General features: G+C 36.1%; 1 protein-coding gene across 3 annotated transcripts; it reads right to left on the bottom strand.

Moving 5' to 3' along the window:
• Positions 1-499: 499 nt before the first annotated feature.
• Positions 500-12502, bottom strand: LOC132548653 (uncharacterized). Of its 3 annotated transcripts, XM_060212529.1 has the most exons (12): positions 12120-12502; positions 10785-10944; positions 9837-10007; positions 6750-6841; positions 5968-6194; positions 5186-5436; positions 4578-4800; positions 3944-4036; positions 3500-3708; positions 2470-2670; positions 1715-1886; positions 500-875 (listed from the first exon to the last, which is right to left on the bottom strand). In XM_060212529.1, exons 1-12 carry the CDS (start codon positions 12473-12475, stop codon positions 757-759), a joined length of 2274 nt encoding a protein of 757 aa, XP_060068512.1. In that variant the 5' UTR covers positions 12476-12502; the 3' UTR covers positions 500-756. The 3 variants fall into 3 exon arrangements, with proteins under 3 accessions (XP_060068512.1, XP_060068514.1, XP_060068513.1); XM_060212531.1 differs by lacking the exon at positions 10785-10944 and having other exon boundaries at positions 12120-12292; XM_060212530.1 differs by lacking the exons at positions 6750-6841; positions 10785-10944.
• Positions 12503-16156: the final 3654 nt, after the last annotated feature.

The following is a 16156-nucleotide window of genomic DNA, read 5'->3' as shown; positions in this document are numbered from 1 at the left end:
AAAGAAAGTAGATGATAGATATATAGGATGTAATATACACAACAAGGATTATAATCGATTCCAAATAAAAGATCTTGTATAAATTGATCCTGAAAAATATTGTTATTGGATTCAGGGTTTTGAATGATTTTTCGCGTGATAGCAATTACTACTAAATCTGATTTTGGGTGCAAATTGCAGAAATAAATCACAGCGACAAGTATAATTTCAACCAATGAAACGCCACAACATCTAAAAGTTAACCTTTTTAAACATAATACTATAGTTTTAAACTCTTGACCGACAAAGTCAGCCAACGTGCTTAAATACAGAATGTAATTTCACACATGCAACTTCGGTCGTTAACTGTCGTGTGTCAATATTTTCAGGTTATTTTATATTTGTTTCTTTCCTGTTAGAAGTAGACAACTGCTGCTGATACATACAAGAGATCATAGACTATAGTGATAATTTTCATTTTATAACTTTCATTTGTAAATAAAACACGAAATAAAGAACATTATATACAATCAGATCTTCCTTTTAATTCACTGTCAACGATAAAGTTTAATAGATTTCATGAAATTATCAAACAAAAAGTACACATCAAATTTCGATGAAATATATGAAAAGCAACAAAATAAATGAATATTACATTTCTCATATACATAATATCATATTTCATTATCAATGTACAATGTAATCTCTTTACTGTTTGTGTATAATTGTACATTTTGCATGCGCCTGGTAATCATAAGCTGCCATTAGATTAACACATTATTGCCAATGATAGCAGGGTTTTGAATTGATAATTTCGAATTCTCTCACTAGGATATTGGAGGGTACGTTCATCTTTTGCTTAGGTTGCTGTCCACCAATATAGATCCTCATCTTACCTGGAAAGAACATTTTACGTCACATATGACTATGCTTAAGGAAAGTATCTAGTATTAAGCAAAGATTCTCAAAGAGTTGATCATAATAAAAAAACTTGTTTCAGACCAAACACTCAGTTACTTTATACATTTCTTCATTATCTAAATCATTATCCGTTTGATCAAAGACACAACTGACTCTCCTATATCAGTCACTTACCACAATCTTTTACTACAATGAAACCAACATGGACACTTTCCACCAAGCTGTATGATAAACGTGATTATTTCTATTTCCCTACTCTAAATTTTCCATTTCTAGATAGCAACATCCCTATGATGTTTACATGTTCCAGTTAATTCGATAATAATGGGTCTGTTCTAAGTAACACGACTTCCGTGTAAGATGTCGATACCTTATAGACAAACTTACAATACAGGGTTTCGACGAATGCAGATTGCTGAAAATTAAGTTTTTCGGTCACCAAGGTGATTTCATTGAGAAAACTCTATATCTTTACGCGATATGAAGCCGCACGCGTTTGCTGCTCTATAGTTTCTATGTTGATTCCAATGTTGTATACAATGTTCTCATTTGGGTAAGTGACATTACTAACTTAGTATGACTAATAATTACATGACGGTTTTTGTCGATGTAGCATGAGAGGTTCTTGAACTCCTGATCTTATTTTCCTTGTCTTCTTTTTTAAGATTCTCCGCGTAAACCAATCTATTTTTAATATTTTGCCCTTATTTGATTGTATTTGAAATTGGGTTATGATTCTATTAATATGTTTGCCTTTTAACTAATCTTAGTAGAAATGGCGGTTAGTTCAGGCGATGTAGTCATTTATTTATACCTGGTTCTATAACAAAAGCATTTCCCGTCCACACAGCCATGTCCCTAGGTTGTATTTCCAGACTGGTTACTATTTTGCCGTCAATTCTTAGGAAGACTCTTTGAAAAGCCACTAGCTGTAACTTGGGCATTTGCGTCTTTGTCGTTCTCCATTCCATGTAAATTTGGATTACCTACAATCAGGTAAAAGTAAAATGCCTCTAATTTCAACATCTTGACTTGATAACAAGGCAATAAATGACACATACCAACTGATATAAAAGTTTCTAATCTTGTTCGTGGATGATGTGGCAATATCATAAAGATATGAACGTATGATATGACTTATTAAAATGATATGAAAGATCTGAACACGTGATATGACATTATTATAAAGATATGAACATGTGATACAGATTATTCCATAGGTACCAACGCAAGATATGACAATATTATAATAATTGTAATAACATCCCAATATCACCTATCTGATCCTTCATAAGTCTGATATAACATTTCCTATCAGACTTACGTAACATCCATCTATACCATAAATAAATGAATTGATATGTTTAATCGCGTCATAATCTGTTATGATAATAAGGAGGTAACGTGGGAAAGCTGCAGCATTTTGTTTGCAGTGTTGTATTTAACTTGACCTGAGTTTGTACTATACAACTGTGTCGAGGTAACGACTTCAATCCCCATCGTCTAAGGAGACTTTTTTTCATTTGTTGTTAGCTGTAAGAAGGATAAAAGAACAATTAGGATCCTTACTTCTTGTCCATCATATGGCCCAATATTCCCGACCTCCACTTGTACCCCTACGGGATGACCAGCGATAACCTGGGGTGGCAACCGAGCGTCGAAGTATTGATATTTAGAATAAGATAAACCGAACCCAAATGGATAGAGCGGATCACCCTGGAAATAACGGTAGGTCCTTCCTGTCATTGAATAGTTACTTATAGGAGGCACCTGTAACAACACAAACGTAATATACTGATTGTATCATAGAATTTCAGTTAAAATCATTCATGTTGAGATCAAAAATAAATAAAGAAATAAATATTTATTAATTAATGCTTCAGAGACCTTCCCCTTAACGATATCGTTCGGTCATTGTATCCAAGAAAGTGGAAGACATTTTAGTCCAGTTATTTCAGTTACATCAGTAAAATGTAAGACAGGTCATCATTTTGCATGCATTTTATTTGTCAAGCATTTAAAAGATCATGATTGAGAAATTCAACAACTAAGTTATACAGCTTTTTCAAACTTTTCAGTGAGCAGACATTGAAAAAAAAATGCCATGTCTAGTTTAAAGCTTGGAGTACGTGTATGTGATGGCCTGATGGGATTTTGATTCGCTTTTTTTGTTTTTTGTTTTGTTTTTTGGGGGTTTTTTTTATTATTTTACATAATATTGAATGTATCTATGTGAAACATCAACTATCTTCTCGCCACTTCAATGTTGTCAGGCGAGTGCACACTGGGCCTTGTGTAATGATATTATACAGGTGTGTTTAACTTGACAGGTTTCATAACCTAGGACGTCAGTACTGGTTTCGAAGCACGGTTTGAACTACCGTGTCTGCCATTTCCTTAGATACAATGACTGGACGATAGCGTTATCGAAGGAGGTATCTCCAAAACATTTGGGAAACGAAAACTTTTACTTTATTAATCTCAACATGTAAGCGTTTCAACTTGTATTGTGAGCTTTGATTGTAAAGTGTTGGTGTCATAACATACACGTGTTTCCATTGTGTAAAAATTCCACACATCTCTTATTGTGCATATTTACCTGACTAGCATAAAGAGGCCATGTAAATGGTAGTCTCGCCGCCGGGTTGCCATTGTCGCCATTGTTAGTAAGGACACGGAATATTGCCTCACCTGCAGCTTGCGCAGGGAAAAAACACTCCAATATGGCATCAACGCGACCACTTTGTTCAGCCCATGTAATGTTCAAAGGACCAGCATTAAAGAGAAGCAGTATAACCGGTACATTACCTGCAATTTTTAATGTTTACTGCATTAACTTTAAATAGTCCATAATGTTTTGAAGCATCAAATTTGCATCCGTTATAAACAGTGGGTATATGGATAAAAAGGAGCACATACTAGTGCAGTATTTTATGTTTGTAAAATTAAACCACTAGTGTTGTTATATTTTGTAAAACTGTATAGTCACAATTGCACATTCTGTTTGCAGGTGTCTACCACAGGTGTGTATAAAACACTTTACCTGAGAACTGTACGGCGTCTTTCAAAAGTTGAAGCTGTTTCCCTGGTAAGTCCATACTGCTTCGGTCATTGCTTTCTCCTTCAAGTTCCTGTCCTGTCATATAGGATATAAACTAGGAACAGTTATCAAAATTAAATATTAAGTATGAAATGACTCGAAATTACCTTTTTCGAAATTATGAGCGATAAATTAGCGTTTAATTGACAGAATGGAACATGAGGGTTGGTATATGTATCTACATTTTAATTAGAATTTCTCAATTAGCACTGTCTACTAGTAGGCAGCACATGATTAGACTTCTACCTTAATTGACGTGACTTTCTTTCCCCTATTTGATTATTTGATTATTACTTAAATTCTGATAATAACTGGTAACACCTGTTTTAATTATACATATGATAATACACGTCTAATGATACACGCTGTATATGGAAATGTTTTATTAATTAGCATAGTTACCTCAAAATTCAGTAAATATCTGGTTAATTCATTGTTTTTTCAAATAATTTAAATTTTTAAAATGACCAACGCCTAAATGTTTGTGTTTAATATTGTTTCTCTAAATAAGTATTTTTGACTCTTATAATGTATCCATTAAATAGATATCAGCATAATGTTAGAAGGCAACCCTCACCTGTTCCAAGACAAACAAACACTGCCTCAGTATTCGCCACAGCGTACTTGACTTGTGTAGCATTGTAAAGGACACACCTGTTGTCAGGACACCCTTGGCCATAATTAGTTGATTCTGCGAGATGTTTTAGCCCATCTAGAGGTGTTGTAGTGTATGATGGACTGGCGTCCGCACTATAGTCACCAAATAGCTGTTCAAGGTTGTTTGCCATGGGCCCGACCACCTGTAACCGGTAACAGAATAATTTTGTGATATGAAATGAATATTCATTCATTCGTCCTTTCTTAAACAATTTTCCATACAGAAAAATTTCAAAATAAGTATCTGCACAGTAGCAATAGTATTTAAGATAGTCTTAATCAGTTCCTGTATGATTGCAATAAGTGACAGTTATTACTGTTCCATTTGGAACGTTACAGCTTCAGGACATGTTTTGTGCTAAATGCTTTAACCAATCAAAACTCTCAATAAAATCAGTTTGTGAATTGTTCTTTATCGCTTAATGTCCTGTGTAACTCGTTGGTTAATTAAGGGAATTGCAGCATTAACTAAATCTGTGTGAATGACAAGAGGGCATTTAAAACTCATTATGATAATAAGACACATACCGCAATTTTCTTAAATATTTTATGAAATGGTAGCAAATGGTTGACGTTCTTCAACAAAACAAAAGATTTCATTGCAGCTTCAAGTGATTTAGCTCTATGATCTGCGCTCTGAATGTTGGATAAATCCAGACGGTCGTATGGGTTCATGTCTGGTGGGTCAAACTCGCCAAGTCTCATTCTGGTGTAAAACAATGGTTTCACGCTTTCCCGAACAACGCTTTCTGTCAGTTTTCCAGATTCTATCGCTTCAACTATAGGAATAAAAAAATGGTTGTATAAGATTATTTGCGAAAGCAAATAATAATAAGATGTGAAATATGAAGTGTCTCCAATGATCAAATTTTTGTAAAACAATTTAGATATATACTAACATTAAGCATTTGATCGTAAGGTAAATTTTTTATGCTGGCAGTTGCGAAGGATTCGAATTTTTCTGACGTTTTATGGACTTTTATGTCTGTCTGCAGTCGATGAATTTTTCCCTCAATCCTATATAGGGTCACAGTTGTTCTTCCGTCGATTCCAGACCAATAAGAAAAAGTGGAAAGATGTCAGAATATTTGAACAACGTTGTGATCTAGAACTTCTAATAACCAGTTTACTCTCTCTCTCCCCCCCCCCCCTCTCTCTCTCTCTCTCTCTCTCTCTCTCTCTCTCTCTCTCTCTCTCTCTCTCTCTCTCTCTCTCTCTCTCTCTCTCTCTCTCTCTCTCTCTCTCTCTCTCTCTCTCCCCCTCGGAATAAAATGGAATAAGTGTGTAATGCAAAAGGACATGATACATACTCATAGAGTAGTAGACAGGACTTGCTTCGTTGTTTGATAATTCTAAATTACAGCCAGCATTCACACATAGAGCCACCGTGTCCACAGAATTGTTGAGGTAATGATGGAAGTCTATAATGTTCTCAATAGCCTCCTCGTCGCTCACCACGTAACCTTTGAACCCCCATTCCTTCCTCAGGATATCCGTTAGGAGGCGCTTATTACCACAAGCGGGAATCCCATTTAGTCTGAAAAAGTAAATATGTAAATGTAAATTTGTAAATGAATATCAGCAAAAGACATCATGTATTTGGAACATTTGATAAAATACTTGTAGAATAGAACCAGGTGCACCGAAAAGAAATGATTATTTTGTTTCATCGACGACATCTGTCGTGGGAGCTAATGGGCGTATTTGATGCGTATCAGTTTGCCTGTTGGTTCCATTGTTATATACCTTGTTCTCATTTTAGAACGTGACATTATTTACTTGGATTTATTAGGATTACATGGTGGGTGGCGTCCATGAAGCAGAAGACGCTTACTCTTCCTGAACACCTGATCTTATTCCTCTTGTACTTTTTCAGGAGTCTCCGTGTAAATATTTCTTTTGTATATATTTTGCCCTAATTCTATGGAATTTGAGTTTGAATTATGATTACGCTGCCATGTTAGTATTTTCATTTATCAACACGAGAATGTACAATATAAATTACATAATGTCCATAGGACATTCGTCATCATCTATGTGCATCTGTCAAATAAACTAATAAAATAATAACTTTCGACATACACCAACGGACCTGTTGTAGCTGCACATCAGGCTGTAGGTTCCTGCTTCTACGCAACGTCTGAAGGCTGGTAGGAAAGTGAGACGCCAGTCGCGTTCACTTACCTGTCAATTATATATACGGAAAATAAAAAAATATTTCAATCGTTATACCAAAATTTATATACACTGTACTCTTGGAAGCTGTGACAATGTGATGTTTTCTTGAAGTTTTATGTCAACCAATCGGAAGCTGTTACAGTGTGATGTCTTTGTGATGACATATGTCAATGAATCTGAAGCTGTGACAGTGTGATGTCCTTGTAATGACATATGTCAATGAATCAGAAGCTGTGACATTGTGATGTCTTTGTGATGACATATGTCAATGAATCAGAAGCTGTGACAGTGTGATGTCTTTGTGATGACATATGTCAATGAATCAGAAGCTGTGACAGTGTGATGTCTTTGTGATGACATATGTCAATGAATCAGAAGCTGTGACAGTGTGATGTCTTTGTGATGACATATGTCATGTCAAGCTGACATCTGAAGCTGTGACAGTGTGATGTCTTTATGACATATGTCAATGAATCTGAAGCTGTGACATTGTGATGTCTTTATGACATATGTCAATGAATCTGAAGCTGTGACATTGTGATGTCTTTATGACATATGTCAATGAATCTGAAGCTGTGACATTGTGATGTCCTTGTAATGACATATGTCAATGAATCTGAAGCTGTGACAGTGTGATGTCTTTATGACATATGTCAATGAATCTGAAGCTGTGACAGTGTGATGTCTTTATGACATATGTCAATGAATCAGAAGCTGTGACAGTGTGATGTCCTTGTAATGACATATGTCAATGAATCAGAAGCTGTGACAGTGTGATGTCTTTGTGATGTCATATGTCAATGAATCTGAAGCTGTGACAGTGTGATGTGACAGTGTGATGTCTCGTGATATCTTGTCAATGAATCAGAAGCTGTGACAGTGTGATGTCTCGTGATATCTTGTCAATGAATCAGAAGCTGTGACAGTGTGATGTCTCGTGATATCTTGTCAATGAATCAGAAGCTGTGATATTGTGATGTCTTTGTCAGAAGCTGACAGTGTGATGTCAATGAATCAGAAGCTGTGACAGTGTGATGTCTCGTGATATCTTGTCAATGAATCAGAAGCTGTGATATTGTGATGTCTTTGTGATGACATATGTCAATGAACAAGAAGCTGTGACAGTGTGATGTCTCGTGATATCTTGTCAATGAATCAGAAGCTGTGATATTGTGATGTCTTCGTGATATCTTGTCAATGAATCAGAAGCTGTGACAGTATGATGTCTTTGTGATGACATATGTCAATGAACAAGAAGCTGTGACAGTGTGATGTCTTCGTGATATCATGTCAATGAATCAGAAGCTGTGATATTGTGATGTCTTTGTGATGACATATGTCAATGAACAAGAAGCTGTGACAGCGTGATGTCTTTGTGATATCTTGTCAATGAACCAGAAGCTAGGACAGTGTGATGTCTTTATGACATATGTCAATGAATCTGAAGCTGTGACAGTGTGATGTCTTTATGACATATGTCAATGAATCAGAAGCTGTGACATTGTGATGTCTTTGTGATGACATATGTCAATGAATCTGAAGCTGTGACATTGTGATGTCTTTGTGATGACATATGTCAATGAATCAGAAGCTGTGACAGTGTGATGTCCTTGTGATGACATATGTCCATGAATCAGAAGCTAGGACAGTGTGATGTCTTTGTGATGACATATGACAATGAATCAGAAGCTGTGACAGTGTGATGTCTTTGTGATGACATTTGTCAATGAATCAGAAGCTAGGACAGTGTGATGTCTTTGTGATGACATATGTCAATGAATCAGAAGCTAGGACAGTGTGATGTCTTTGTGATGACATATGTCAATGAATCAGAAGCTGTGACAGTGTGATGTCTTTGTGATGACATATGTCAATGAATCAGAAGCTGTGACAGTGTGATGTCTTTGTGATGACATATGTCAATGAATCAGAAGCTGTGACAGTGTGATGTCTTTGTGATGACATATGTCAATGAATAAGAAGCTGTGACATTGTGATGTCTTTGTGATGACATATGTCAATGAACAAGAAGCTAGGACAGTGTGATGTCTTTGTGATGACATATGTCAATGAATCAGAAGCTGTGACAGTGTGATGTCTTTGTGATGACATATGTCAATGAATCAGAAGCTGTGACATTGTGATGTCTTTATGATGACATATGTCAATGAATCAGAAGCTGTGACAGTGTGATGTCTTTATGATGACATATGTCAATGAACAAGAAGCTAGGACAGTGTGATGTCTTTGTGATGACATATGTCAATGAATCAGAAGCTGTAACAGTGTGATGTCTTTGTGATGACATATGTCAATGAACGAGAAGCTAGGACAGTGTGATGTCTTTGTGATGACATATGTCAATGAATCAGAAGCTGTGACAGTGTGATGTCTTTGTGATGACATATGTCAATGAATCAGAAGCTGTAACAGTGTGATGTCTTTGTGATGACATATGTCAATGAACGAGAAGCTAGGACAGTGTGATGTCTTTGTGATGACATATGTCAATGAATCAGAAGCTGTGACATTGTGATGTCTTTGTGATGACATATGTCAATGAATCAGAAGCTGTGACATTGTGATGTCTTTGTGATGACATATGTCAATGAATCAGAAGCTGTGACAGTGTGATGTGTTCGTGATATATCATGTCAAACAATGTCTTATGTCTGCGAATCTCCGATCTCGTGTCCAATCTTCTCCATTAAACAGTACGTTGTGGCAGAGAAACCGAAAGACTCGGCGACACTAAATACTTCCTGCTATTTTTACAATCTTTTCTTGCAGTTCTCAACATATCAACATACAGAGATTATGTTTTACAAGTTTTCATTTAACCTCGAAAGATGCTCTGTAAAATGAAAACTTTACCTAATTTCACAGATCTTCTATGAAATGGAAACGCATGCAATCATTTCATACATTTTCTTTTTTGATGTTATTTTTATATCGTTCTGCCAATGTCAGGTTTCAGTTTCTCAAATAGTGATTTATTTACCTTAGCATCGAAGGAGAAACGTGACACAGGGATATTGTCTGGCCCACCATGAACGTCGAAGTGTTTACAACCAGCATTAGCTCTGATGTACTTTTTGTCCTGACCTTGTAAGCCTTTAACAAAGTATGCAGCCAGGACTCCGCTGAGGTAGGGGTCTTCTCCATAGGTCTCCTACAACAAAAATGGGCGTTCTGAAGGAACAAGAGTCACTGAACTTAATATATCATCATATATTTTTTTACGAATTACTTGTCATAATACCACATTTTATAATACTTGTCAACGGAATCATAATTCAAACACACATTCGATGAGACTAGAGTAAAATATGAACTAAAAAAAGATTTGTAAGGATACTGCTGTAAAACTACAAGGAGTACAGGACCAGATGATATAAAATTTTCTCTGTTAGCTAACACTAACGGCATTTCCAAAGAAATGCTCGGATTTGCGCGTGCTCACCTATATATATATACATTTTTTTTTTCAAAAAATAATATTCGGTGACGATCTGTATAAAGAATACACGGCGAGTGTCTTAAATAGAAGCTATATAAAATACAGCTTATATTTAAGATACTGAACAGACATTCTATTTATACAGCAACATTTACTGAAATTTCACACTATCGAAACTTCGACAGTTTTGTTTTTCAGTCTTACTTTACCTGACCTTGATGTTGACCTTATCATAAGTTATGACAGCAGATGTACAAAAAATAAATTTGTCAGCACGAGTAAATACAATACCAAACTTAAACGGATGAAGCTGCAATTTAAATGAATTTACGCAAACAGACTTGTTTGGTACAACAGTAAAGATACTTGTAGCAGGTATATTCTGTCAATGACAGCGTCAGTTTCGGGATACAAAAAAATACAGATCTATATTCTTAATAGCAATTAATTATAGAGTAGACATTGCTAATGGAGTAAAAACAACTTAACCTGGTTCCGTCCCCACAAAGGGTGTCGCATGATATTGATAACGGGGCTGAAACAGCTCGCCCCCTTGTGGTCCCCGTACTCTTGTCGCTTCCGAAAATAGTTATATTTGGCGCGAACCTCAACACCAGTGGCTTCTGCTACGTCATATATAACGTCGGTACTACAGAATGGCGAAAAAGAAGTAAAAGATTAGTCGTGGTTTGTGGAACTTTCTTTTCATAGCGACAAATCAACAAAACTGCTTCTAAAGATTATCAGAAAATTCAATGAGATTTTGCTCCTGGACCATGCATATTGGACACTCCGTTTCTGTTATTTTCGAAAAAAAGGCACAATAGAGAAACATATATGCAATAATATGTTATTCAGCCCGGAACCCTAAAATTTCATGAAGATATGAGTCCAATGACTCAAATCATACATGATACAACTTTTAGGTTCCTCAACAGGCCCGGCGGAAGCAATTTGACATTGGGGGACTGACATACATAATTAAGGCAGGGGGTCCGTGGGCTACCTTTAGGCTTCCCATCGGGTCCAGGGCAAAGCCCTGGTGGGTGACCAGGGGCGAAGCCCCCTTCAGCTGGTGGATTGTAGCGTTGTTTGGTTGCAAATTTAAAAGCTGAAATACACATAAAAACTTTGTTTCCAACCATGTTTTTTTTAGTAAAATTGCTCAAATTGTGATGATGACAATAGTAAATGTAAATTGCAAATCATTACTAGTCATGATAAAACTTCTGATATTGTTTACTTTTGATACCAGCAACTAATGCTGTCAGTGAACGGTCAGCATCAGCATTGTGCAGAATCAAAACCTATCTGCAATCAACAATGACACAACGTCTTAACAACTGCATGCTACTCCATGTCCACAAAGAGGCGACGGCATTTATTAATTCAGTTGATGTTGCAAATGAATTTGTAAACTATATTGTCACAGAATTGTGTTTTGACAGTACAGTGTATATGATATGATGAAAATCGACCTGCTAAAACTTAATTATCATTGAATATTAAATACCATCTGCAAAATTTGCAATTTTTTTTTTATTTTGAAAAAATTATTGGGGGAAAACCCTGAAAACTGATATCTCCTTCGATCGTTTCCGCAATTTTGATAAAAATATTAATAAACTTTTTTAACAAGCTTTGCATTTTTAAGTATTATATAATAAGAAAATTAATTCAAATAATTATGGTTGATGGTTGATAGGTTTTCCGTCTCCGCGACTCCTCCCGTGCCCGTGCATCGTCTCACCGACGAACGTCAGTGTTCAGGCGACGTGTAAATACCAAAAATGTGCCCCTGCTGTGTATCGAACCGGTCCTTACCTGAACGAGGCGGCAAGGCCGAGAGCTTGTGGGAAGGAAGTGGCGTTCCCCGCACTCACGTCTCCCCTGAGGCATTCCGTGTTCCAGCTGTAGGGCCCTATGCCCAGGCGAGGTATGGGTGGTGCAGGCCCCGCATGGGGACCCGAACCTCCCTTACTCATCTGCAACATGATCTCCTTCAGCGTCAGGCGGCCTACCAAATCGTCCACGCGAGTATCCCATGATAGTGAAGTGTTTCGGAATGGATAGATCAAGACAGACTGTGTAGAATGTGGCAATGCACGGATATTGGTAAACAATAGGCATATAACGTTCCAGAGAAATGTGCACGAGAATGAACCACGAGTGAGATACATAGTGTATTAGACTTCACTGGTAGACTCTAGCTTCAGGCTATTACCGGCTGAGCTTGGCTGTCTACTCGGTTATTCGAGAAAGGCTATCAACTCGGTAGTCGTAAGGCTGTCGGGTTATTTAAAACATGTTTCAGTAAGTGTAATATTTTGTACGCGATAAATGTTTTTTATTCGATCTACTGAAATCGTATATAATCTTTGAGGACAATTTTGTAAAACATAGCGGAAATCGAATTCAGAGCGAGGGACGAATACATGTATTATATACCAGTACATGTACACTGAGTACACTGCGTCATACAATTCACGTTTTCTTAAAGTTCGACGTTCCATTTATTCCCGTATAACGAGATCACACAAGAAGAATTAAATGCACATATGTCTCCCTAAGCGAGACGCACCTTATACATTGTAGGTATGCAATACAGGCGTGTCAATAGGGATAGGTGAATATGTCGCAGCGTGTTTATGGGATTAACAAGCCGGGTTTATCATTTTCTTATCACACTACTGCCAAGACAAATGAGTATATTGATGGTCGAAAGGACGAAACAAGGTATGACTTTAAATATTGAAATAGATAAATGCTGATTGATGACCAAAGTCAGCAACACTTGAGAGGATTACTGGAGTCCTCACCTAAATGTACTTTATGTAGGCACATTGCGAATAATTTTACCCTACAATAGTATTTGACGAAGTTTATTCCTATAAAATATCGAATTTGTATATCTAAACTTCGCCTTTCCGCACATAATTTGGCCATTGAAACTGACAGATATAATAATATACCGAGAGAACAAAGACTTTGTCCGAGTTATAATTTAGACACAGGAGATGAATATGCATTTAAAGTAATTTTATTTTGATATGAAGGAAATACCGAAATTTAAGAATGAAATATATAAAACCATTTTATTGGCGAATTCCTTCTATGTATAACTTATACAATTGCTTAGTGTCGATAACTTAAACGACCTTCGTAAACTAGCTGGATATATATTTTAGGCAAATTAAGTACGACCATAATTGATAAAATAATTATAAAATCTAAAGTCAGTCTGTAAATAATAAGATTATGCAGAATATATATTGTGGTCATTTCTTGTTACGTTAATAACACTGTATTTTTTGTTGTCGATGTATACATTAGTTGAATATGGTGATACATACACGACTATTCTTGAATGCATGTTATGTAATATCATTTGTAAAAATGTATGTTTTCAACAAGTTGATAATGATGGAGTAAGGACGACCGTTGAATGTATGCTATACTATATGTCATTTGAAAAAATTCTTACGTGTCCAATAAGTTGTAAAAATTTACGGAATAAAATTGATTTGAAATTGAAATTAATTGTTAATCCCTTAAGTTTTCAAATTACGGGATTTCATCAGACAACTTCTTTATATTTAATTAAATCGTGAAAATGCTAGAATTACCTGATATTTCTTTCTTTTTCACAAGTATTCTACAAATTCCAACATCATTGTTGTGTCTTATTTAGTGAACAGCAGGGCACATCTAGATGCAAACGAGTACAGAGTATAACAACTGCAGTTCTTACATGCACGAAGGGTGGGGATATAGCAGTATTCATGTTATGCAAACAAACAGCTTTCGAAAATGGGATATATCGTTCTCCTTTAATTCTTATTCTTTTTGGAAGGTTTGAAGTTTAAAGTGAACAACTTGGACGAAACAATTTCGACGTCAAGCATTTTAAACCTGGAGACCATAGGCTTACCGTTCTGCCATATGGGTGTTAACGTGGTCATTGTAAGAGTTGTTTCCCTTTGAACGCAGATTATATTCGTGCGTGTATTCTTGTCGGTTAGATCAGCTTCACATTTAGTTCTGGTTTTAACACTTACCTGATCTTTTAAGATGTGATGTTCATTGACTCGATGAGCGATTTATCTATGAAAAGGAACGATGGCAGTGGAGTCGAACGATAATCGATGACAGAAATCTACCTGTATTTTAATTGAAGATTTGGGGTCTCGTGTTGGAATTACACTTAGGGTCTTGTACAATACTTGAACGTGGTAGGCACATATGTTGTTTGGATACATAATTTTCAGCATTTGTGCTTCAAATATTTGTCTGTGTTACTTTTGTAATAAGTGACGTCATAACCTTGGGTATTGTTAAGTCACATGGTTGTTCCTGTCCTAATTTCCATCAAAATAAGAGTTGCTACAGAAATAGTATTTAATACATATTTGTCCAGAACTTTGAAACGTGACATTGGTACCAGCTTGTACACAAAGAACATACATTTAGACGCGAGTCACTTATTTCCTACACTTTATATACGGTCAGAGTTCTGACGTTCATTGACTCCAGATTGATATTAAAGGAAGGTAGATAGAACGTCGTAATAACATGGACTTGTTTATTGCGTGATTGCGAATGTTTATAAAGGGAAATTCTAATGTACTTTAAGTCACCCTTCCTGCATGCTCCACGCCTCTATAAAAAGACCAGTGTCAGCTTCACTTGTTTCTACAACCCACTGCACACTAATTTCCACAACCAGGTAACCATGAAAGGGTCTTTGTGCAGAGATTCATAGTAACACACCTGTAAGAACAGGGGAGATAATCAATCAGTTATTTTTAAATCGGTAATATAGATGAAAGGATCGATTTTAATCCTACAAACATACATTTAAATCCATAGCAACATTATTATAATTTATTGATTTCCACATAATTCACACAGATATCTTCCTGCTTTTAAAATTTCCTTGTCATTGAATGTAAAACGTCGTCTCCTTTTTCTAGGAAACTACATTGTATGTATTGTTAAGAAGCCTTTTCCTTGTTTACAAAATGACACATTCAACTACATGTACCATTCGATGATATAAACACTCAGGAAATACATGAAGTACTTGAGAATTGAAAATCCCCGTGTATGAAAATGATTTTAGTATTCTATATGACTGTACAATATACTTTAGTTTCCCAAGTTCCTCTAACTCGCGACCTGTTTTTCCCCTGGTATCCGATATTTTTATCCTGCTGTGACACTAGAGTTTGAGCTATCCAATTTCAATTTTTTTTCCTGGTCCTCTCGGAATATGATTTTTGTTGAATAATCCATAATACCCATTTTATATTTAACTTATTTAAGATAAAAAAAAAAACATGTACATTATATCGTCTTCTTAGGAAAAGAATCCTTTTGATAACGACAGGCTTATACCTTTACTGAGAACAAGAGTTCCCTGGCCCCGAGGCTCAGAATCTCTGTGTATCATAACCCTGCAATTTTTAGCTCGTTGCGTTATACAAAAATATTATAAATGCACATACATAATACGTTTATTTTCTCTGACACATACAAACATGTATACTTAATTACTTCCTCGTAAAAACATATGTGACATCATTGTCGCGTGACGACTATCCAAACTGCGGTTCGCATCGATAAATAAATACACCGGATGGATTTGATTTCTATACACATCAAAACTTGTGCTGAAGTAGTAGAGTGAAAGTAGCAGTAAGTTGAAGTCGGAGCGTAACTTGAAACTATACCAAATAGCGGTCATGGTGATCATCTTGGATTTCGAACAGTCCAGAGAAGAGGACCAAAGTCTATAGAATTGGGGGAAATATTTTGTAAGTTTGAACTTCGGAAATCATTCGACCAAAGGTTTGGCTACA

Source organism: Ylistrum balloti, unplaced genomic scaffold (assembly GCF_031769215.1).
Source record: "Ylistrum balloti isolate Yb309-2 unplaced genomic scaffold, AGI_CSIRO_Ybal_v1 Utg370022, whole genome shotgun sequence".
NCBI lineage: Eukaryota > Metazoa > Mollusca > Bivalvia > Pectinida > Pectinidae > Ylistrum > Ylistrum balloti.
This window is presented reverse-complemented; position numbering and strand designations above follow the sequence as displayed.

Coding starts and splice junctions, on each gene's coding strand:
- LOC132548653 (XM_060212529.1), bottom strand. CDS start 12,475: ATGTATCTCACTCGTGGTTCATTCTCGTGCACATTTCTCTGGAACGTT. Junction 4,037..4,577: donor GTTTGTTTGTCTTGGAACAG/GTGAGGGTTGCC, acceptor CCTATATGACAG/GACAGGAACTTGAAGGAGAA. Junction 876..1,714: donor TGCTTTTGTTATAGAACCAG/GTATAAATAAAT, acceptor TGTTCTTTCCAG/GTAAGATGAGGATCTATATT.